General features: G+C 39.9%; 1 protein-coding gene across 2 annotated transcripts in view; it reads left to right on the top strand.

Annotated features, from left to right (window-relative positions):
• Positions 1-15,756, top strand: part of bckdhb (branched chain keto acid dehydrogenase E1 subunit beta) — a 68,174-nt gene extending 52,418 nt beyond the window's left edge. Inside the window, exons 9-11 of one of the 2 annotated variants that reach the window (XM_053432659.1) lie at positions 943-1,029; positions 12,788-12,947; positions 15,302-15,756. In XM_053432659.1, coding sequence (XP_053288634.1) covers positions 943-1,029; positions 12,788-12,928 — 228 coding nt within the window. In that variant the 3' untranslated portion in view covers positions 12,929-12,947; positions 15,302-15,756. The remainder of the gene's footprint in view (positions 1-942; positions 1,030-12,787; positions 12,948-15,301) is intronic. The other variant, XM_053432658.1, reaches the window with a different exon arrangement.
• The last annotated feature ends 1,161 nt before the right edge of the window (positions 15,757-16,917 follow it).

The raw sequence follows: 16,917 nt of genomic DNA on the forward strand, positions 1-16,917 counted from the left end.
CGAGTGTAGTACAGTTTGCCACAGGTATTTTCTGCCTCACAGCCAAAACCAGGACCTCAGCAATGTAAATATTTGCTTTTTAATCATCAGAATGTAGGCCCAGAAATACAGTGTTTGATACTCTGTGTTCCTGTCAGATGAAAAAAAAAGGTCAGGCGTAATTTACAGTGCCATATGGACATGTGATGTTCATTTATCTTGTTAGGATGGGTCCTTGGTTTGTGGCTTTGACGGAACAGAGAGGCATGTGATGTTTAAATGAAGAGCATATTGTGTAGTGTCACTATTTCAATGGAGATTTTACTAATTTACTGTAAATCTTTACACGTTTACTTCAAATCAGAGTAAATACTTTAAATTCTCAGAATAATGAAGACAACAACATGTGCATTGCTATTCATAATGATTGAGTTTCAGAACAGATAGAAATAAAACAAGTTGGTAAAGGAAAGACAAGTGAGATGAAGATGACTCTTGGTTTTATTCAGTGGTAGATGGGAATGGTTCGAAGGGAGGAATCCTTCTGCAATAATGTTAGGTTCCATAAAACCTAAATGCAAATGCATAAGAGGTGGAGAACTCTGATATCTATGATTTTATGGTTGGCCTTGCGTAACAACCTAAATCAGCCCTGCAGCTCATACCATTGTTTTTATATGCATTTTACACACACACACAAACACACACGCATGCATGCATGCGCACACACACACAAACTTAGAGAAGTAAGCAGACATTATTAGTAATGCCCAGCTCTTGACCACATACTACATTAAGCTCTCATGTCCGCAATGCACCACAGCACACACAAATTAATATACAATATGCACAAACTTGCAATTTGCAAATAATCCAGAATAAATATTCAGCCTTGCTTCTGTGAGTTTTATACTATTAAACTGTAAACCTTCTCCCCTCATTGTATTTTATTTTTTTCTCTAGTCGGTGGTGAAAACTGGTCGTTTGCTCATCAGCCACGAGGCTCCAGTAACCGGAGGCTTTGCAGCTGAAATCAGCTCTACTGTGCAGGTGAGTGTGTGTGTGAAAACATACTGTATTTGATGAGATATTTTATTGAGCCCTGCAGCTCCCAGAGACGGGAGGTGGTCTTCAAAGCTACAAGTCTTAAAAGGTAGTAGTGTTCTTTTCAATAAAAGTCCCACTTTGTAGTAAAGCTTAAATAGCCTTTCAATAAATGCCCTTAGAGCAGCAGATGCTTTATGCTACCCCATAAGAAGCACTCATTTGTGCCAATTTGTTTTCAGCTACAGTTATATCTGACAAGGTAGGACATTGACGCTTACGCCGGGTTCACACCTGACGCCGAAGCGTGGCGTAAGCGCTAATCCCTAGCGCACCGGCGCTTGGCTGTTCACACCGGACACGGAAGCCACGCTGAAGCGCTGGGCAGCGCTAATAATATCACCCGTTGATCCAGTAGTATAAAAGCATATTTGTTGCTCCAACATTAAGCAACAGCGTCCCAACATTTGTCTTTTTTGGTGTTGTCTTTATACAAAATGTTCCGAGGATCATACAACTCACTGTACTTCTCCAGTTCAATTATTAATTTAATGTCATCCATCCAGAAGAACTTCTCCAATGTTTGCTCCGTTAAATGTCGGGTGTCGAGGGTAAATTACGTATTCTCCACTCAAGCCTATGTGGAGAATACGTAGCCCCCCCCTGTTTCTTTTTATCTTTATGACTGCTTGTGTGGCTGTAGTGGATGAGCAGAGGGGGACATTAAATAATGTGGTTGGTAAAAGTGTTAAAATTAAAATTCCAAGACAACAGAAGGTGAATACAAAGTATGGGATCCATATTTGATAATTTATATCATATAAAATATCGTTTAAAATCATTTTTCAGTGTGTTTCCTGTCGCGATACGCTCGCGTCAAGCAGAAAAAATAGACTCGACGCCGAAACGATCGCTTCACGGCGCTAGGCAGCCTTGGTGCAGCGCAGCGCAGCGCGTCAGCGTCCGGTGTGACCCGCACAAAGGTTTAACATGGGAGTGGATGGGAGCCAGCTGTTTTTTAAGGCTTGGCGCTGCGCTTCCGCGGCGCTTCCGTGTATCATTTAATACACTATTCCCCTATTGTGCATTGTGAGCAACTTAGCAGTTCTAAACCAATGAAACATCTTTTTGTATGCTTTGTATAAATGAAATATTCATCAAATTTGGTTTGTTTTAGGATGTATTGCGACACTCAAGACTCTGACAATTCCTAATATGATATTCACTTGTGTAATTAGTTCCAAAAACCACACTCCTCCTCTTCTCCACCAAATCTAAACACAGAGACATAAAACAAAGACTGTTAGATTTTGTATGATTCTACAAGGCCCTGGTTTCTCTTAGAAATGAAATAAAAAGATTTAGATCTGTTATCATAGTCATCAGTTTTCTTTAGTATCTTTATCTGTGCATTCACAATTATGCAAATGAAAGTGAAGTGAAATCAAGTGAAAAAATATTCTAGTTGTAGGGGTTAATTTAGAGGAGTCATTGGATTTGACTGAGGGTGCTTCATTTTCAACGCTTATCTATAAAGCTGTACTGAGGGTGTTTAGTTTATCCAACTTACGAGAGACTGTTGAGACAGACTCTAACAACCCATATAAGGTTTAAGAAATATTGCTTGTTGCTGGCATTGGGAGGCCTTGACACTGTAAATCAGACGTGCCAGAAAGAGAGCAGATGACACATTCTGAGCAAAGTGTGTGATGCGTGACTAAATGAAAAGTCTTCCTCCTCCCATCATCCAAATTTAAATCAATGTTTGCATGGTGAGATAATTATGTGGGGTGTTTTCTCCATGTGAGACCCTCAGCAGTGAATTCAACTCGGCTCAATAAGCTATTTATCTCAACAATGACAACTCCCCCCTTTATCTGCGCCGCCTCAAAGTCATTTGACTGATTGTATGCACTGCACTGTATGTGTTACCTGGTGCTGTTTCCTTGTTAATGTGCATAAAATCTGAGTTGAACCAGTACAATCGATCATTCCTCTCCCCACTTACTGTTGTTCAGATGTTGCTCTCTCCCCCTGCCAGTGCGGACTGAAATGGTCCGGTGATTCATCCCACACATTTCAATGTTTGCACATTGTGTATGGGTGATGTACGTTGTTGGTGTGTTCACTGATTGCTTTGATCTGCTGTTTTCACATGGCCTCGAGTAACCTGGATACACTCGTTGGAAAAAAAACGTTGGAATGGTTGCTGATCGTGTTTTAAAGGGATATAACATGACCCACAGGCCTCTGTCACACTGTTAAACACAACACTTAATTACTGGGGTCCCCAGTGATCCTTCAAAAGTCTTAAAACCTCTTAAATTAAATAAAGATCAAATATCTGGACTTCAGTAGGGAATGAGCTTTAAATATGATATAAGGCAGAATGAAGAAAAATAGGAGATTATCTGAACCTTGAATTGGTAGAGATAAGGGAATGGGTTCCATTCAAACCTGCGGCCCTTTGCTGCATGTTGCCCCTAATTCTATCTGTCCCCCTTTCGTCACTAAAATCTCTCTGCGCTGTCCAACAAAGGCCTAAAATGGCTCCCAAAAGCTATGTGAAAAAAAATGCAACAAGCTTCCTTCTTAATATTCTCCTACAGACAAAACCACATTCCATGGATTTCAATTCCTTGGAAAACCAGTGACAATGTCAAAAATCTCAAGTGATAAAACAAATTCTGAATCCGCTCTCCCCGACACATTTTGCATCCTTCCACCAAGTTTTATGTTAATCTTTCCACTAGCTTTTGTGTTATCTTGCTTAAAGACAAACAATACAACCAACCAACACACGTACCAGGGTTGAGCACATAACCTTCTTGGTAAAGGTAATCATGTCCATTTCTCCAGTTTGACTGTGAACTGATGACTGAACTTTTTTGGATGATTATCCAGTGTTTCTCAAATGAACAACTCTACTCTCCTTTGTGATCTTTTTATGAGGCCTGGTTCACATCAGTAGCTGCTTGTTGCAAACAGCAAACTCTAAAGGATTTAGTTTTTTTTTTTACAAGTCATATTAGTCAAGTTCTGAAATAAGATGTGTTAAGTCCTATGAACACTTAAAACATTGTAAATTACCTTAAATGTGAGTTTTGTGCACAGACATTTTGACCCCAAAAAAGATACAATGCATAGTAATAGACAGCAGAGAAGTGGATAATGCTGCTTGAGTGATTTGAGAGGGTTTTGTGGTTGTTTTGATTGTTTTTTCTCACCATGTATCTGGGTCACCATTGGAATCCATTATAGCCACTGTGAAGTCAAGCTGACAGAAGCCACCATAAGTTGCAAAAGAGCAAGCTAAAATAAAACTTAAAAGTATATGTTTACTTCTGCAGTGGATGAGTGGTTGATACTCGAGTGTTTCACTGAGCATTGTTTAAATTAAATAGCAGAGTGAGGTCACAACCTAAAGGCCGGCGCATGCTTCTGCGTTTTCAGGCAAGAGCCCCTTGCGGGCCCCTTGCGCGCTTGCGTACCCCTTCTTGTGTGCTTAAGTGCGTCGCACAATTTTTGTAACTATACGACAAAGCTACGCAAGCCTCACGAAGCCTGCAAGGCTGTGATTGGTCTGCTAACTACATCCTTTCCAGAGTCACATTTCCGGTTTCATGCCACATAATACCGGCAAAAACCACGGAAGATAAAAAAGAACGAATATGGATCAAATAGAAGAGCGTTTGGCAGAAAAGTTCCGAAAATATAACCACTTGTATAACCCGTCATTGTCGGAATACAAGGACGCGCAGATGGCCTGTAATTCCAGGAGGGAGATCTCGGCTTACGTCGGTTTGCAGGTCGACGAGTGTACAAAACTGTGGAGGAACATCAGGGACAAATTTGTCTGCCAGAAAAAGGCTATGAGGAGTAGCAGTGGCAATGTAAATAAACAGTCGACAACGACTGCCACACACCAAGAAGGCGTCTCTAAGGTCGTCTTTGACAAAAAACGTTACTCCACCCAGTGTCCTGGCGGTGAATTGCTTTGCAGCACGCGCAAACCTTGGAGAACCAAAGCAGCAACCGCAGTTGCAGAAGCATGCGCCAGCCTTTAGTGAATTCAATAATTAACCCTGTACTTGGTTGGTAAGACCCAATGTTTCATGTTTTTTCTCCTTAAAAGCCTGCTGTCTTCTGATTGGCTGAACATGTGGAACCTTGCAAATGGAAAGAGCACCCAGTTCTTTTGAACACTGCTTCATTCTCTTATTTGTATGTAAATGCCTACTGTACTATTCAGCACACTGTTCTGAGACAAAATATGTACATACATTTTCTCAGAAGATCATGGTCTGTGCTGGAGCTTTACTTGGAGTGGATGGTTTTATGAAGAAATCTGTGACGAACTAAACTCAGCTCATTGCCAAAGTAGCAGAAAACCACTGGAACTTTGCCTTCAGAGAAGTCTGAACTTTTTTCACACAAGGATTACTTTTACACACGTTTACCTCATTATTTGAAACTTTGGCAATGTTTGTTATTAACATCTGACATTGTAATATTATATTTAGAACCAAAAATAAGGGAAAGCATAATTGGTCCCCTTTAAAAAGCCTATAGTTGACAGAATAAAATACCTCATATTTCTGTTTGTGTCACCTCTAGAGATGCCAAACTTCTGGCCTTATGGAAGCAATTAAATTTGGTGTGTGAAGGATGCTTGGAGTCCAACAAGATGAGCTGTGCTATCTGTATGGCTCACCCCTGATTCAGATGGCGATTATGTTTAGATTCAAACCAGTGACTTTCCCGCCTACCTTCGTAATTTATTTTCAGCATATGTACACATATATATATTTTTTTTAAGGTTACCAAACCAACTAATAAAAGTTTACTTTGTAATTTAGTCAATAAAATAAATGTAAAACATTTTCAACAGTGTCTTTAATATTATTATATCTAAGCCTTCGGAGGAAAAACATCTAGGTTTATAGGAAGGGAAGAGAAGTAGGTGTCCCGCAAGTCAATGAACATTCTCCTACCATTTGACTCTATACCTCACCATTAGATCATTGCAGAGTCATCCCCAATCTGGAAATGAAACCTATATTTTAAATTAGTTTGACAATTGAGGATAAGACAAGTGAAGAAAGAGGATTGAAAGCAGGATCATAAGCTTGATTTGGACTCCTCTCTTTAGCCCTCTTTTTTTCATTGGTTACAGAACCGCTTTGTGTCCCACTGTGTGTACAACCAAGTGCAAATCTACAAATGTAGTCCCAGAGAAATTTGTCTGAATATCTTTGCTATCATTCCCATATTCTCATTTGTTTATGTAGCTTGAGGTGAAATCATTAGTGCTTGGTTTGATGTCATTAATGTTCTGACTAAAATGCTGATGAAATGTTGTCATTATGAGAAAGAATTAGGCTTTAGAAAATGGATATTTTAATAAAAATACTGTACAGTCCTACTTGGTCTTGATAGTAAAAGATAAACTGCTAAAATACAGCTAAAAATACAGCTTTTAGCAGAAAGATTGAGTCATGTGTCCTCAGCCAGTGGAATAACATCCTGGCTTTCAGGATATTGGAGTGAGACCAGTGCAGATCAGCCTCCATTGTGGATGTTTAAGGTCTTAACTTGTACCACACCTTGTTTACTAGTGTGGCCTTGTAGGCAATCAAGGGACAAAAAGATAAACTGGTTCTCAGTAAAGGGTGTTTCGTCTAGACTCTTGTCTGGGAGTGTCGTGAAAAGCCCAGTCTATTATTTCTGGAGAGAGTGGACTACCTATCCACCTCAGGGCCTTCTAGAATGAATCCATTTAAAGATTATATTTTCTCTTTTTTACTAAGAGCAGGGGGGAGTTTGGCTCATGACTGAATAGGACAGAGTAGGGCAAAATGAGATGTGGCTAAAGACAATGCTTTCACGGACCTTCTGGATGCACAGAGAGAAATGGTGAATCACTGTCTTCTTCACTGAATTCTAGAAGCAACAACAAACTCCACTACAATCGATCAATTTGGTTTCAGAGATATTCAATATTTATATTTATGCTGGTTGTGATGGAAATAATGAAATGTTGTATAATTTTGCCATGAACGGTTAAAACAGGTCTAGATAACTTTTCAGGAGTATAAAAGATGGTCTTGAATACAATCTATTTTCTACACAATTATACATGACACTGTATTGAGTCTTAAACCACTGTCCCTTAGTGGATCTAAGAATTGCCTATGGGGCCCTTCGATGGTCTTCCTAGTGCTTTCAATTATTTGTGTGTAATCTTAACCAACAGGATCAAATATCTTGCCCAGCATTTCCTGCTGAGATGTATTGCTGTTGTGGGACATGGTACAAAGACCACAGACTTCGCTCAGGTCCAGCTGGTGTTATCTGAGGATGTAGGATTAAACTTTATCGGCCAGAAATGTCCTCTGAATCAGCGTTAGACCACTGGTTGCTTGTCAGCATTAATTGAATGAAAATCAGGATAGTCCCAAGGCCTGGGGCATCACACATACACACAAACCCATCCCATGTTTTTCTACATTTTGGGGATACAGTAAATTACCTTCAAAGGACAGTGTTTTTACATGAAGGGTTCTTTAAAAGGCTGCTGTTGCGCGATCCTACCAGTTGTCTAATAGCCTAAAGCCTGACTCTCTCATTGGCCCTTTCTTCCCTTCATATAACTGCAGGGTGTCATTTCTCACTTTCTGAACTAGAATCACTAATAGAAGTCAATGACACGTCATATGTTACTTTTAATGTCAGTTTAACTTATTCACTAGCTGCACCATGACAACTCATCACAAACTATGTAAGATTATTTAATGTGTGAGGAATGAAGAGACAACTTTATTTGTCTTCAAGTTACGTAAAGGTTTTTCCTGAAATCCAACCCTAAATTTGATGTAACTCATAGTCATCATTTTTCACTAATTGCCTCTTGCCTATGTATTTGCATCCAGTGATTATTCCACTGTATGGTAGTCTTTATTGTAAGTGCTTAAGTCCGCTAACCCTAACTTGACTCAAAGTAATCAATGTGTGTATGTAATCCATTGTTAGGTTTCTAAATTTATTTCATTGATGCTAGCCTTACTGCTAATTTATTCCATTGCAATTAAGCAAGATACTATACATTTTCTGTGAAACTGTCAAGGCTCACTTATGCTCAAAGTAAAATACGTACATGAAACAGATGGAGCGCTCTGTCTGTACAGACTGCATTTCGTCAGTATTTGTGAATTTCTTCTGGAACCTTATGGATAACGCCGGGTTCACACTGGACGCGGAAGCGATGCCTAAGCGCAGCGGCAAGCCAGAAAAGCCATGCGCCTCCCATCCATCCCCATGTTAAACCTCTGTTTGGTTCACACCGGACGCTGAAACGCCGCGCCACGTCAAGGGTGCCTAGCGCCGTGAGCGATCGTTTCGGCGTTGGGTCTACTTTTTTCGCTTGACGCGAGCGTGTCGCGACAGGAATCACACTGAAAAATGATTTTAAACGATATTGATGACATATTTTATATGATATAAATGATCAAATACGCATCCCATACTTTGTATTCCCCTTCTGTTGTCCTGGATTTTTAATTTGACCAATCACATTATTAAATGTCCCCCTCTGCCCATCCACTACAGCCACACAAGCAGTATAGATAAAAAGAGAGAGAAGGGGGGGGGCTACGTATTCCCCACATAGGCTTGAGTGGAGAATACGTAATTTACCCTCGACACCCGACATTGAACGGAGCAAACAGCGTAGAAGTTCTTGAGGATGGATGACATTAAATTAATAATTGAAGAGGAGAAGTACAGTGAGTTGTATGATCCTCAGCACATATAAGACAAAAATACACATCTTGGGCGTGTATCTTCTGCGTCCGGTGTGAACCCGGCATTAGGCTGAAACAGATGAAATGGAGCAGTGCCACTGGAAATTGTGTGGGGCAGTGCAGCCATTAGTTCAAGCGAGAAACTCCTAGGACAATAGAAAGAAAATTGGGGTAACTTTAAGGACAATGCATTGTCAGTTTGTTAGACATGACTCCACAATCAGATTCAGCTATCCATCATCAGTTTTCAATGTATAGCAACTTTAACCTGTTTAAATCAAGCTGGTTTTGAGGCCTTGTTTGTAGACTGTACTATTGGCACTTTTCTACCTCTGGCTGGGTTTCTGACAATCTCCTTTTTTTTGCGTGACATGAGAAACAATATCATCACTGTGAGTCAAAGCCCCCGCTGTTCTGTATTTTTTAATTCTGAGCAACTGAAGGGTGCAAGAATTGTGTTACTGCCATGCCATATATCTTTATCCTGACATTCAAGTATTACATATAATCATGTACTTCCCAAAAGATAAACATTGATTTGAATGAAATCTGAGTTGTGTGGCCATGCTCTGCTCTGTCCAGCTGCAGTCAGACCACTGTACTTTCCTCCTGCTTCCAGTAAATGTATTTAGAGGAGATTACAGATGGGATCTAGACAAAAGAGCAAACTCCCTGGTACTGTCTGACATGGTGTCAGGAGTTCAGCAGAGAGAAGAGCTTGAGGTTATAATCTCAGTTGACACGATTAATCACATTGTCATTTACTGAATGGTGAAAAGAAAAGCAAGTTACCATGTGGAATCACTTTGGATCACACCTCTTCAGTGCCTGCACAGATGCGCCATTTTATAAATACCTTTGACAGTGAAGCTCCTTCACTGCATCTGCTGTCAAATAAGTGCTTGGAAAAAAATAAGCTTTTCAGTCAAGTGTGCAAAAAAAGAAAGAATTCATGTAAATGCTTTGATTTTGTTCATTTAAATCTGACAGGAGAAACCCCTCTTATGGTTCAATCAAATCATCTGCATCTAGATCTGCGCCAGGTCTGTTCAAGTACACTCCTGTTTAAATGTGACTTTTCCCAAGTTTTTATTTTTCCACTGAATGAGACTGAACTTTGCCCAAGATTTTTTTTTTACCTTTTTGAGCTAGGTGCCCCGATATGGCATGCGTTAATGATGTTTGAATAATCTTTAAAACAAGACTGGACTGTAATAGTGAGCTCAAGCATATAGGATTAGTATTTAACTGTATATGCACCTTTGTAGCCTGCTGGAACCTGAGCAGAAACACAGTCCTGCAGTCTGCATCATGCTGCAGCCTCACATCTTCCATACATTGGCCTTAAGGTCGTAGACATTTGTCAGCACATGAAAGCAATGTACGTAAGCAAAGGAAAAGGGAAAACATACTACAATTAGTCCCTCACATCACCAGTTGTATAGTGACTGTTGTCAGGATCCTGTTGGATACAATTTTTTAGTTGAGGTCATTCTGAAGTCTACATGGGAATGAGTAAACAAATCAATGAATTAAAGCGGAGATATCTTCATTCAGTGGCCATTTATTAAAGCTGATCAGAGTTAATTAGGCGGTTGGAGCAGACTGCCAGTCGGTCAAGACTGCCAGGCAGATAACAGTGCCAGCAGTCTGAGCCCTGTGCAGCAAATCAGGGGGGACTTCCCCTGGTTTTGGGTTTCATTCTTACTGGCACCAAAATCATAGAATCCATGACTGCGAGGCTGACCCTCATTCGTTGGCTTTGCTTCACTAACTGATGTAACACACACTCGATGACTGGTCTCCTCTAAGGCTGTTCAGTCGAGTTTAAATGAAATTAATTACTGCAAACATATCCCACATTAAACTTGTTTAAATTTGAATATTTAATGTTTTCTCTTGTTTGAAAGGAGTTCAAATTTAAAATAACAAATGACAGCTTTAATCCATTTATCTCCGAAATCATCTCCCTATTCTTTTAATTCAATTATCCAAACGCTTTTGGCTGAAGTAGCTGAACAGGGGGTTTCTGCATTTGTTGTTCCCCAGTTTACTAAATAATAAATAAGGCTAATTAGACATACTTGACAATTATACAACAAATGTGAGAACAAGATTCATGGGGATTAAAGAGTAGAATTTGTCAAGTAAGTCTTGTTTCATTTAATAGTTCTTTGGTAATGTACATTCATTTCCACTGTTGATTGATTGTCGTAGAATACTTATGTCACCATAAATCATGCCATCCCTTCAACAGTCATTCCACCCTGCTACATACCCCTCCGTTGTTACCATAGAACTATTCCCAATTTTCAATCTCTTACGTTTGATATTTTTCCAGTTAAGCTATTACATTAAAGCTTCATATGTCCAGTCTCATATGATTCCGCATTTGTCCTTCAACTTGGCAGTCACTTTTGTTGAGTATTAATCCAGGACCTGACATTCAGGCTGGGACACTCTGTCTGTACCATTTCAGCTCCTCAGACATACTGAGGTGCGTGCTTCTGCTGCAGTCTCTCCCTTTCTCGTTTTCTCTTGTTGTGTTGAATTTTACAGGCTATAAAAGCCCCAAAGCACAAAAGGCCTCCATCAAGTCTGACAGTCCCCTGGACTCTGCCAGATGTTTTATAAGAATAATAAAAACATAGTGTGAAACATGCAAGCCCTGCCCTGCCAAACGCTATACTACTCCTTGGCAACCAAATAGTTGGATTACATGGATGGCTGAGTTTGTGAAGCTGTCAGTGTCACAGGCAACAGGTGAAAGTGTGTTCTATGTACATGCATGAACAGGCAATGCCCACAGAGGGTTCAGTGCTACGTTTGGTTGCTTGAGATTTTTGTAGGTCAGCATGATCTGAAAGAGGGTACTTCAGGTCTTTGTGCATGCGTCCAAGTGCGTTCGTTTAACTCATCGGGGGGTTTGTCCCATTTGGAGTGTTTTGGCCAAGTTCATTCTGCTATGTCTCCATGGGAAGAGGTCGAAAGCCAATATAGAGACACGTGCCATGGCTTGTTTTGCACTAGGGCCAAATTGCCTGAGCACTGGCTGTCTTCAAGGAGCCTAAATGAAGCACGTTTAATTCAGCTTTTAAATCAGGTATGGCAATAATGAAGTTGTCAAGCTGTTTGACCACGTTTAAAACAACTATTCTACACTTGAGCAGTAAATATCATATCCACTGTTAGTAGTTTTAGTAAACTGAGGGTATGCACAGGCAGAGAGAAAGGGTGAAGTAGTTGTGTGTAGTTCTGTGAGTAAGAGGGTTTGCTGTGGGTGGCTAAGAAGAACGCTGTTGTTGGTTTGGGACAGATCCCCTTAAGAAGGAACTGCGGAGCCAAGGAAGTGTCTGTGCGTGATAGTTTATGGTGATACGTCAAAATTGGCTTATCAAAACAGCCTGTGCAGGCCTGTAATTTTAGATTAATTTAAATCAGCACGGAAACAAACGGCACTACATGCACTTTTTTTTTTTTTTTATTCCACTCATCACTGTATATTTTCCTTCCTTCATATCCAAAATACTACCTGGTGGTTTAACCCTGTTACATCACAAATTTATTAAAAGACTAATATTCTGCAGAGGGTGAAAAGTCATTCCTGAATATGGAAACATTCATTTACACAAAACACCTTGCACGCTTTCCCCAAACTTATGTACAAGTCTTCCTTGTCTCCTTAAAAATGTCAAAAACCTGGACCTTTTGTCAAGATTTCCCTGACTACAGATCGTATTATGTTTGCACTGTTTCTGTTTTCCTTATCACTGAGTTGTAATACTGATGCTACATGCTACAGCCCATATAGAGTATCTGCTGTCAGCCAAATATGTATCAGAAGAGTCACAGTCTGAACATGTTAGCATGGCTTCCCTGCCTAAATGAATTATGTTTGAGCACTGACAGCATATTGAGAGAATCAATGCTCATCTGTGTTATTTTGTTTTCTCTCTTTACAGGAGGAGTGCTTCCTTAACCTGGAGGCTCCCATCAGTAGGGTTTGTGGTTATGACACGCCCTTCCCTCACATCTTTGAACCCTTCTACATCCCAGACAAGTGGAAGTGCTTTGAGGCTATCAAGAGGATGATCAACTTTTGAGCCCCTGTCAGGTACAAAGGTCTGACATCCTCCTTCTGAAGCTAATTTCTGAAGGGACAATGTTCATTCACTTTAGTGTATATTAAAGCCTGTCACCAACAGGCCTATAATCTGTATTGTTTATTCCAGTCATGAAGTAATAAAGACCTGAAAAGGTGACTTAAATATGACATTTATGTCATTAGAGAGAAAACATCATTCCATTTATTCTTTTTTTCCTACCCAACCACTAGACATGTAGTTTATTCTTACATCACAGGTAAATACACAGTCAACGGACCTTTTAACACAAAGTATCACGAGTAATTGAAATCAATCTATTAAACAAGAGTGATTTCTATCTCACATCGTACATTTGTGTTGAGCCCTAAATTACATATTGTGTGGTAGCCTTAAAACTAAAAGAAATGGAGGCAACACTCCAGCAATTAAATACTACATCCAGTTAGTGGACTAGAGAGAGAGGTTTATTTCTCAACTTGTAGTACCAAATGTAGGTGAAGTTCCAAAAACACTGGAGCCCTAATTTCCCATACTGCAACTTGTTAAACTTGAAAGTTGTACGCTTAATGCTCACATTCTTTAAAATTCACACCTCATAAGTGAATATTTTCTTCACAAGTCACATGTAGACTTAAAATCTCAACTTCTTGATTGCGCTAACCAAGACCAGCAAAAAGTATAAATCCATGGAATGCCCCTTTAAATCCAATGTACACATATTCAAATAGTCCATCAAACTAATCTTTCAAGGCTCACTTATGTTTGATAAGGTTTACGTTGCTTTGCTTAGCCAGCTTGCTAACCAGATGCAGGTTTTGAAACATGACTGGAGCATTAAAGGTTATGTACATCAGAAAACTTGCTGATATTTCACTCAACAGTAAAAGTATTTTAATGCGATCAAGTGTGTTTACTCTGTGTGGCCATGCTCCCTTGACAATATAGCCCCTCGTTGTGACGCTTGATTGTTCTGACGATTCTGAAGCATCTCTTTTGGGCGTACTCACATCTGTATTCAAAGCTGAACATTTGTAATCAAACACCCACAACTTATTGTAGTGCAAGGTAGGGGTGTGCGATATATATCTACTACGGTAATATCTTAATCGTTGTTTTAACGATGTGCAAGCTCACGTTATCGAGTATTATCAATATGATGTCCATGAGCCACGCATTCACGCTCTGCATGTCAATATATAATTGGCCGCTTTAGATGATGAATAAAATACATTCAGATGATTGAAAGGTTTTTCCGTCAGTGAATCATTGTCGGAAGAAGAAAATAAGAGGAGAATAGAGGGAAAACAGAATTTGAAAACAGAGGTTTGACCGAGCTGTGCAGCTCCGTCAAATGTCGCTCCGCCTCCTCCAACTAAATTATACTGTGGAAACTTCTAGTGATCACGTTTGCTGCTATAGTTTAAAAGTTGATTTGTTTGTCACCACGATATCAACACTAATCATCACATAATGATGATTATTTTATTAATGAGTTAAATCTTTCTTCAAAGCAGAGCATTCATCAGCCGCACGCTCTTTTCCTCTCTCTCACAAAAACGCACACAAACACATACTCACAAACAAACAGTGTGATTAGGCACATGTGTAAACTCATTCTGGGTAAAAGCAACATTCTTTATCAACTTAGTTGAGAGTATTGAGCTGGAGGAGGTGGTGGAGAGCGCTTTGTTTGGTTGACGCAGCCGGCGCAGTGCACAGCGCGAATGATTGAGGCCCAGAGGAGCAGTAAATTACTGACACAGCCTCTAAAGACTGCTGTGTATGGCTTCCTGGTGTCTGCCCCGGACGTGGTGGCGCTGTGACCGGGCTGTGCGCCTGCTCCCTGCTGTGGAGCTGTCTGTGGTCTCTGCGTCCATAGCCGGGGACTGTTTATGTTAATTTATTGCAAGTCATATAGTCATCGCGATAATAAACAACATTATCGATATCGCATGTTTTCTTAATATAGCATACCCCTAGTAGCTGGTGTTAATAGGGCCTACACGTCATGGATAAGGCCAATTGTGTTGTGTTACCTAATGCTGCTATTTCCTTGCTGGTAGGACTATTGTTTTTAATTTGTTGGAGTGGTGCTCAATAAATATTTGAGACTCATGGACAGTCATGTAGAAAGTACTGTCTCATTATCCCCTCATGATCGTTTTTTTTATCATCGGTAACAGCCACTAAAATGTTGCATGATGAATGAGAGAGGAGCCACTACTAAAATGCTTAAGTGTATCCATCACCTCCCCCCTCATCCTCACTGCTTAGTGTCTCTGTCCAGCTCTACTGTTCCTCATCACCTGCCTTCCACTGTGGATCGCCAAGTTATTTGCTTTGACTTATGGAACCTCTCTCCTTTTCCAGAGCCGACGTCTGGTAGCCCTGAACTCCACGTTCTCCCACTTTTCCTCTTCATTCATCCAATCAGTGGGGAGCAGCCAGGAAAAGACATTTTGACCATCAAATCAGGAAGCAGTATCCAGATGGGCTCCATATCCGTCTGTGTTCTGCTGAAAGACTGTTACAGTACCTCTGAAGTATGGAACCTCGTTCAGTTGCAACGGAAATGACTTGATCTGGTCTATATTATTAAACTCCACGTTTGCTTCAACATAATTTAATGTCCTCTAAAGTAAAGGTTCAATACTGTGGGAAACTCTTATTTGGTATGTGTTATTGTCTGCCTTTCTGTGCTGTTACTTTTGATTGAATGTGCTCTAATCTTTATTTAGTTTGACATCCACTGAACATTATTGTACTAATAACATGGACTTGTGGTTTTTATGTAAAATAAAATGAAATCAGAATTGTAGAAAACATTTGGTCTGGTGATTTGCATTTCTTTCAATGTGTTTGGATTTTACTGTGACCTTTTGGCAGCAAAAAGCAGTTCAACACTTCTGCTCATATGATTTAGATGAATAGGCTACTTTATATACTGAACTGGTAAAGTCTAAATTTGTTAAATTGTTTGACGAAAAAGTGGATTTTACTATGCCAGGGCCTATTTTACAGCTTGTGAAACGTGAACACACGTTTTGCATTATGTGGTCATTGTTTAGCCGGCTGCTTGCTCTAGTCTGTCCTGAGGGAAAAAAAACCTAATATTTAAGTTGAAGTGATTGGACTTTAAGATGTATCTTTGCTAAAATTGTAGAAAAGCCGAGCAATTTTGCATTAAGGCCACTGTCCAAACTTTTGTCCTGCATTTACATTTAAGACTCTTCTATTTTTTTACTTGTACTAGTCTATCTTTTACCATTAAAACTTTTTTTGAGACATGGAATCAATCAGGGCCATTGTTGTAACCCTCTGTCTTTGCTCTCCATGTGTTTCTGAGAAGGGTCGTGTACAATAGGTTTATCAGCACATTGGGACTGACAACAGTTCCCTGCAGCAACAGCAAATAGAGTTGATGCCGTCTAATGGAACCACAATCAGAATAAAGCTGCATGCTGTACAGATAAAACAATGAGCTGGAAGATGCTGAAATGCTCTGTAGAGTTGAGGGGAACTGTCAGAGTTGGCCTCACTATGAGAGACCCCTTTCATATTAAATATTCATTGTTGATATAATAATTTCTGTTAGTGCAGCTTTAATAGAGGTTAACTGGAGCTAAACTCCCATCAAAGGACAACTGCTTCCAAGTTTTATTGTAAAGTTACAGCAGGGAATCAGAAACTCTGCTGTCATTGTTTCCCAGGTCAGTTACTTGCTGGCTGTGGAACAACTACATTTCTGTCTGGATTGCATCTTGGCCACAGTCTGTCCTAAATTTAAGACACCAAATTGACAAATGGGATTAAGCTGTCCAAAGCTGAAACAACTCTAATGACAGTTCCAGGTGGAATTCCCCCTTGAATGCTTTCAACTGGCTCTGAATTCCCCTCATGGCTTTTGGTAAATAAGTGCTACATGTCTGTTACAACAAATTAAAGCCAGTACCACCTTTTGACAAACTCTTCCAGTCACAGAGAAA

The sequence above is a fragment of the Pleuronectes platessa genome, chromosome 10 (assembly GCF_947347685.1).
Source record: "Pleuronectes platessa chromosome 10, fPlePla1.1, whole genome shotgun sequence".
Classification (NCBI taxonomy): Eukaryota; Metazoa; Chordata; class Actinopteri; order Pleuronectiformes; family Pleuronectidae; genus Pleuronectes; species Pleuronectes platessa.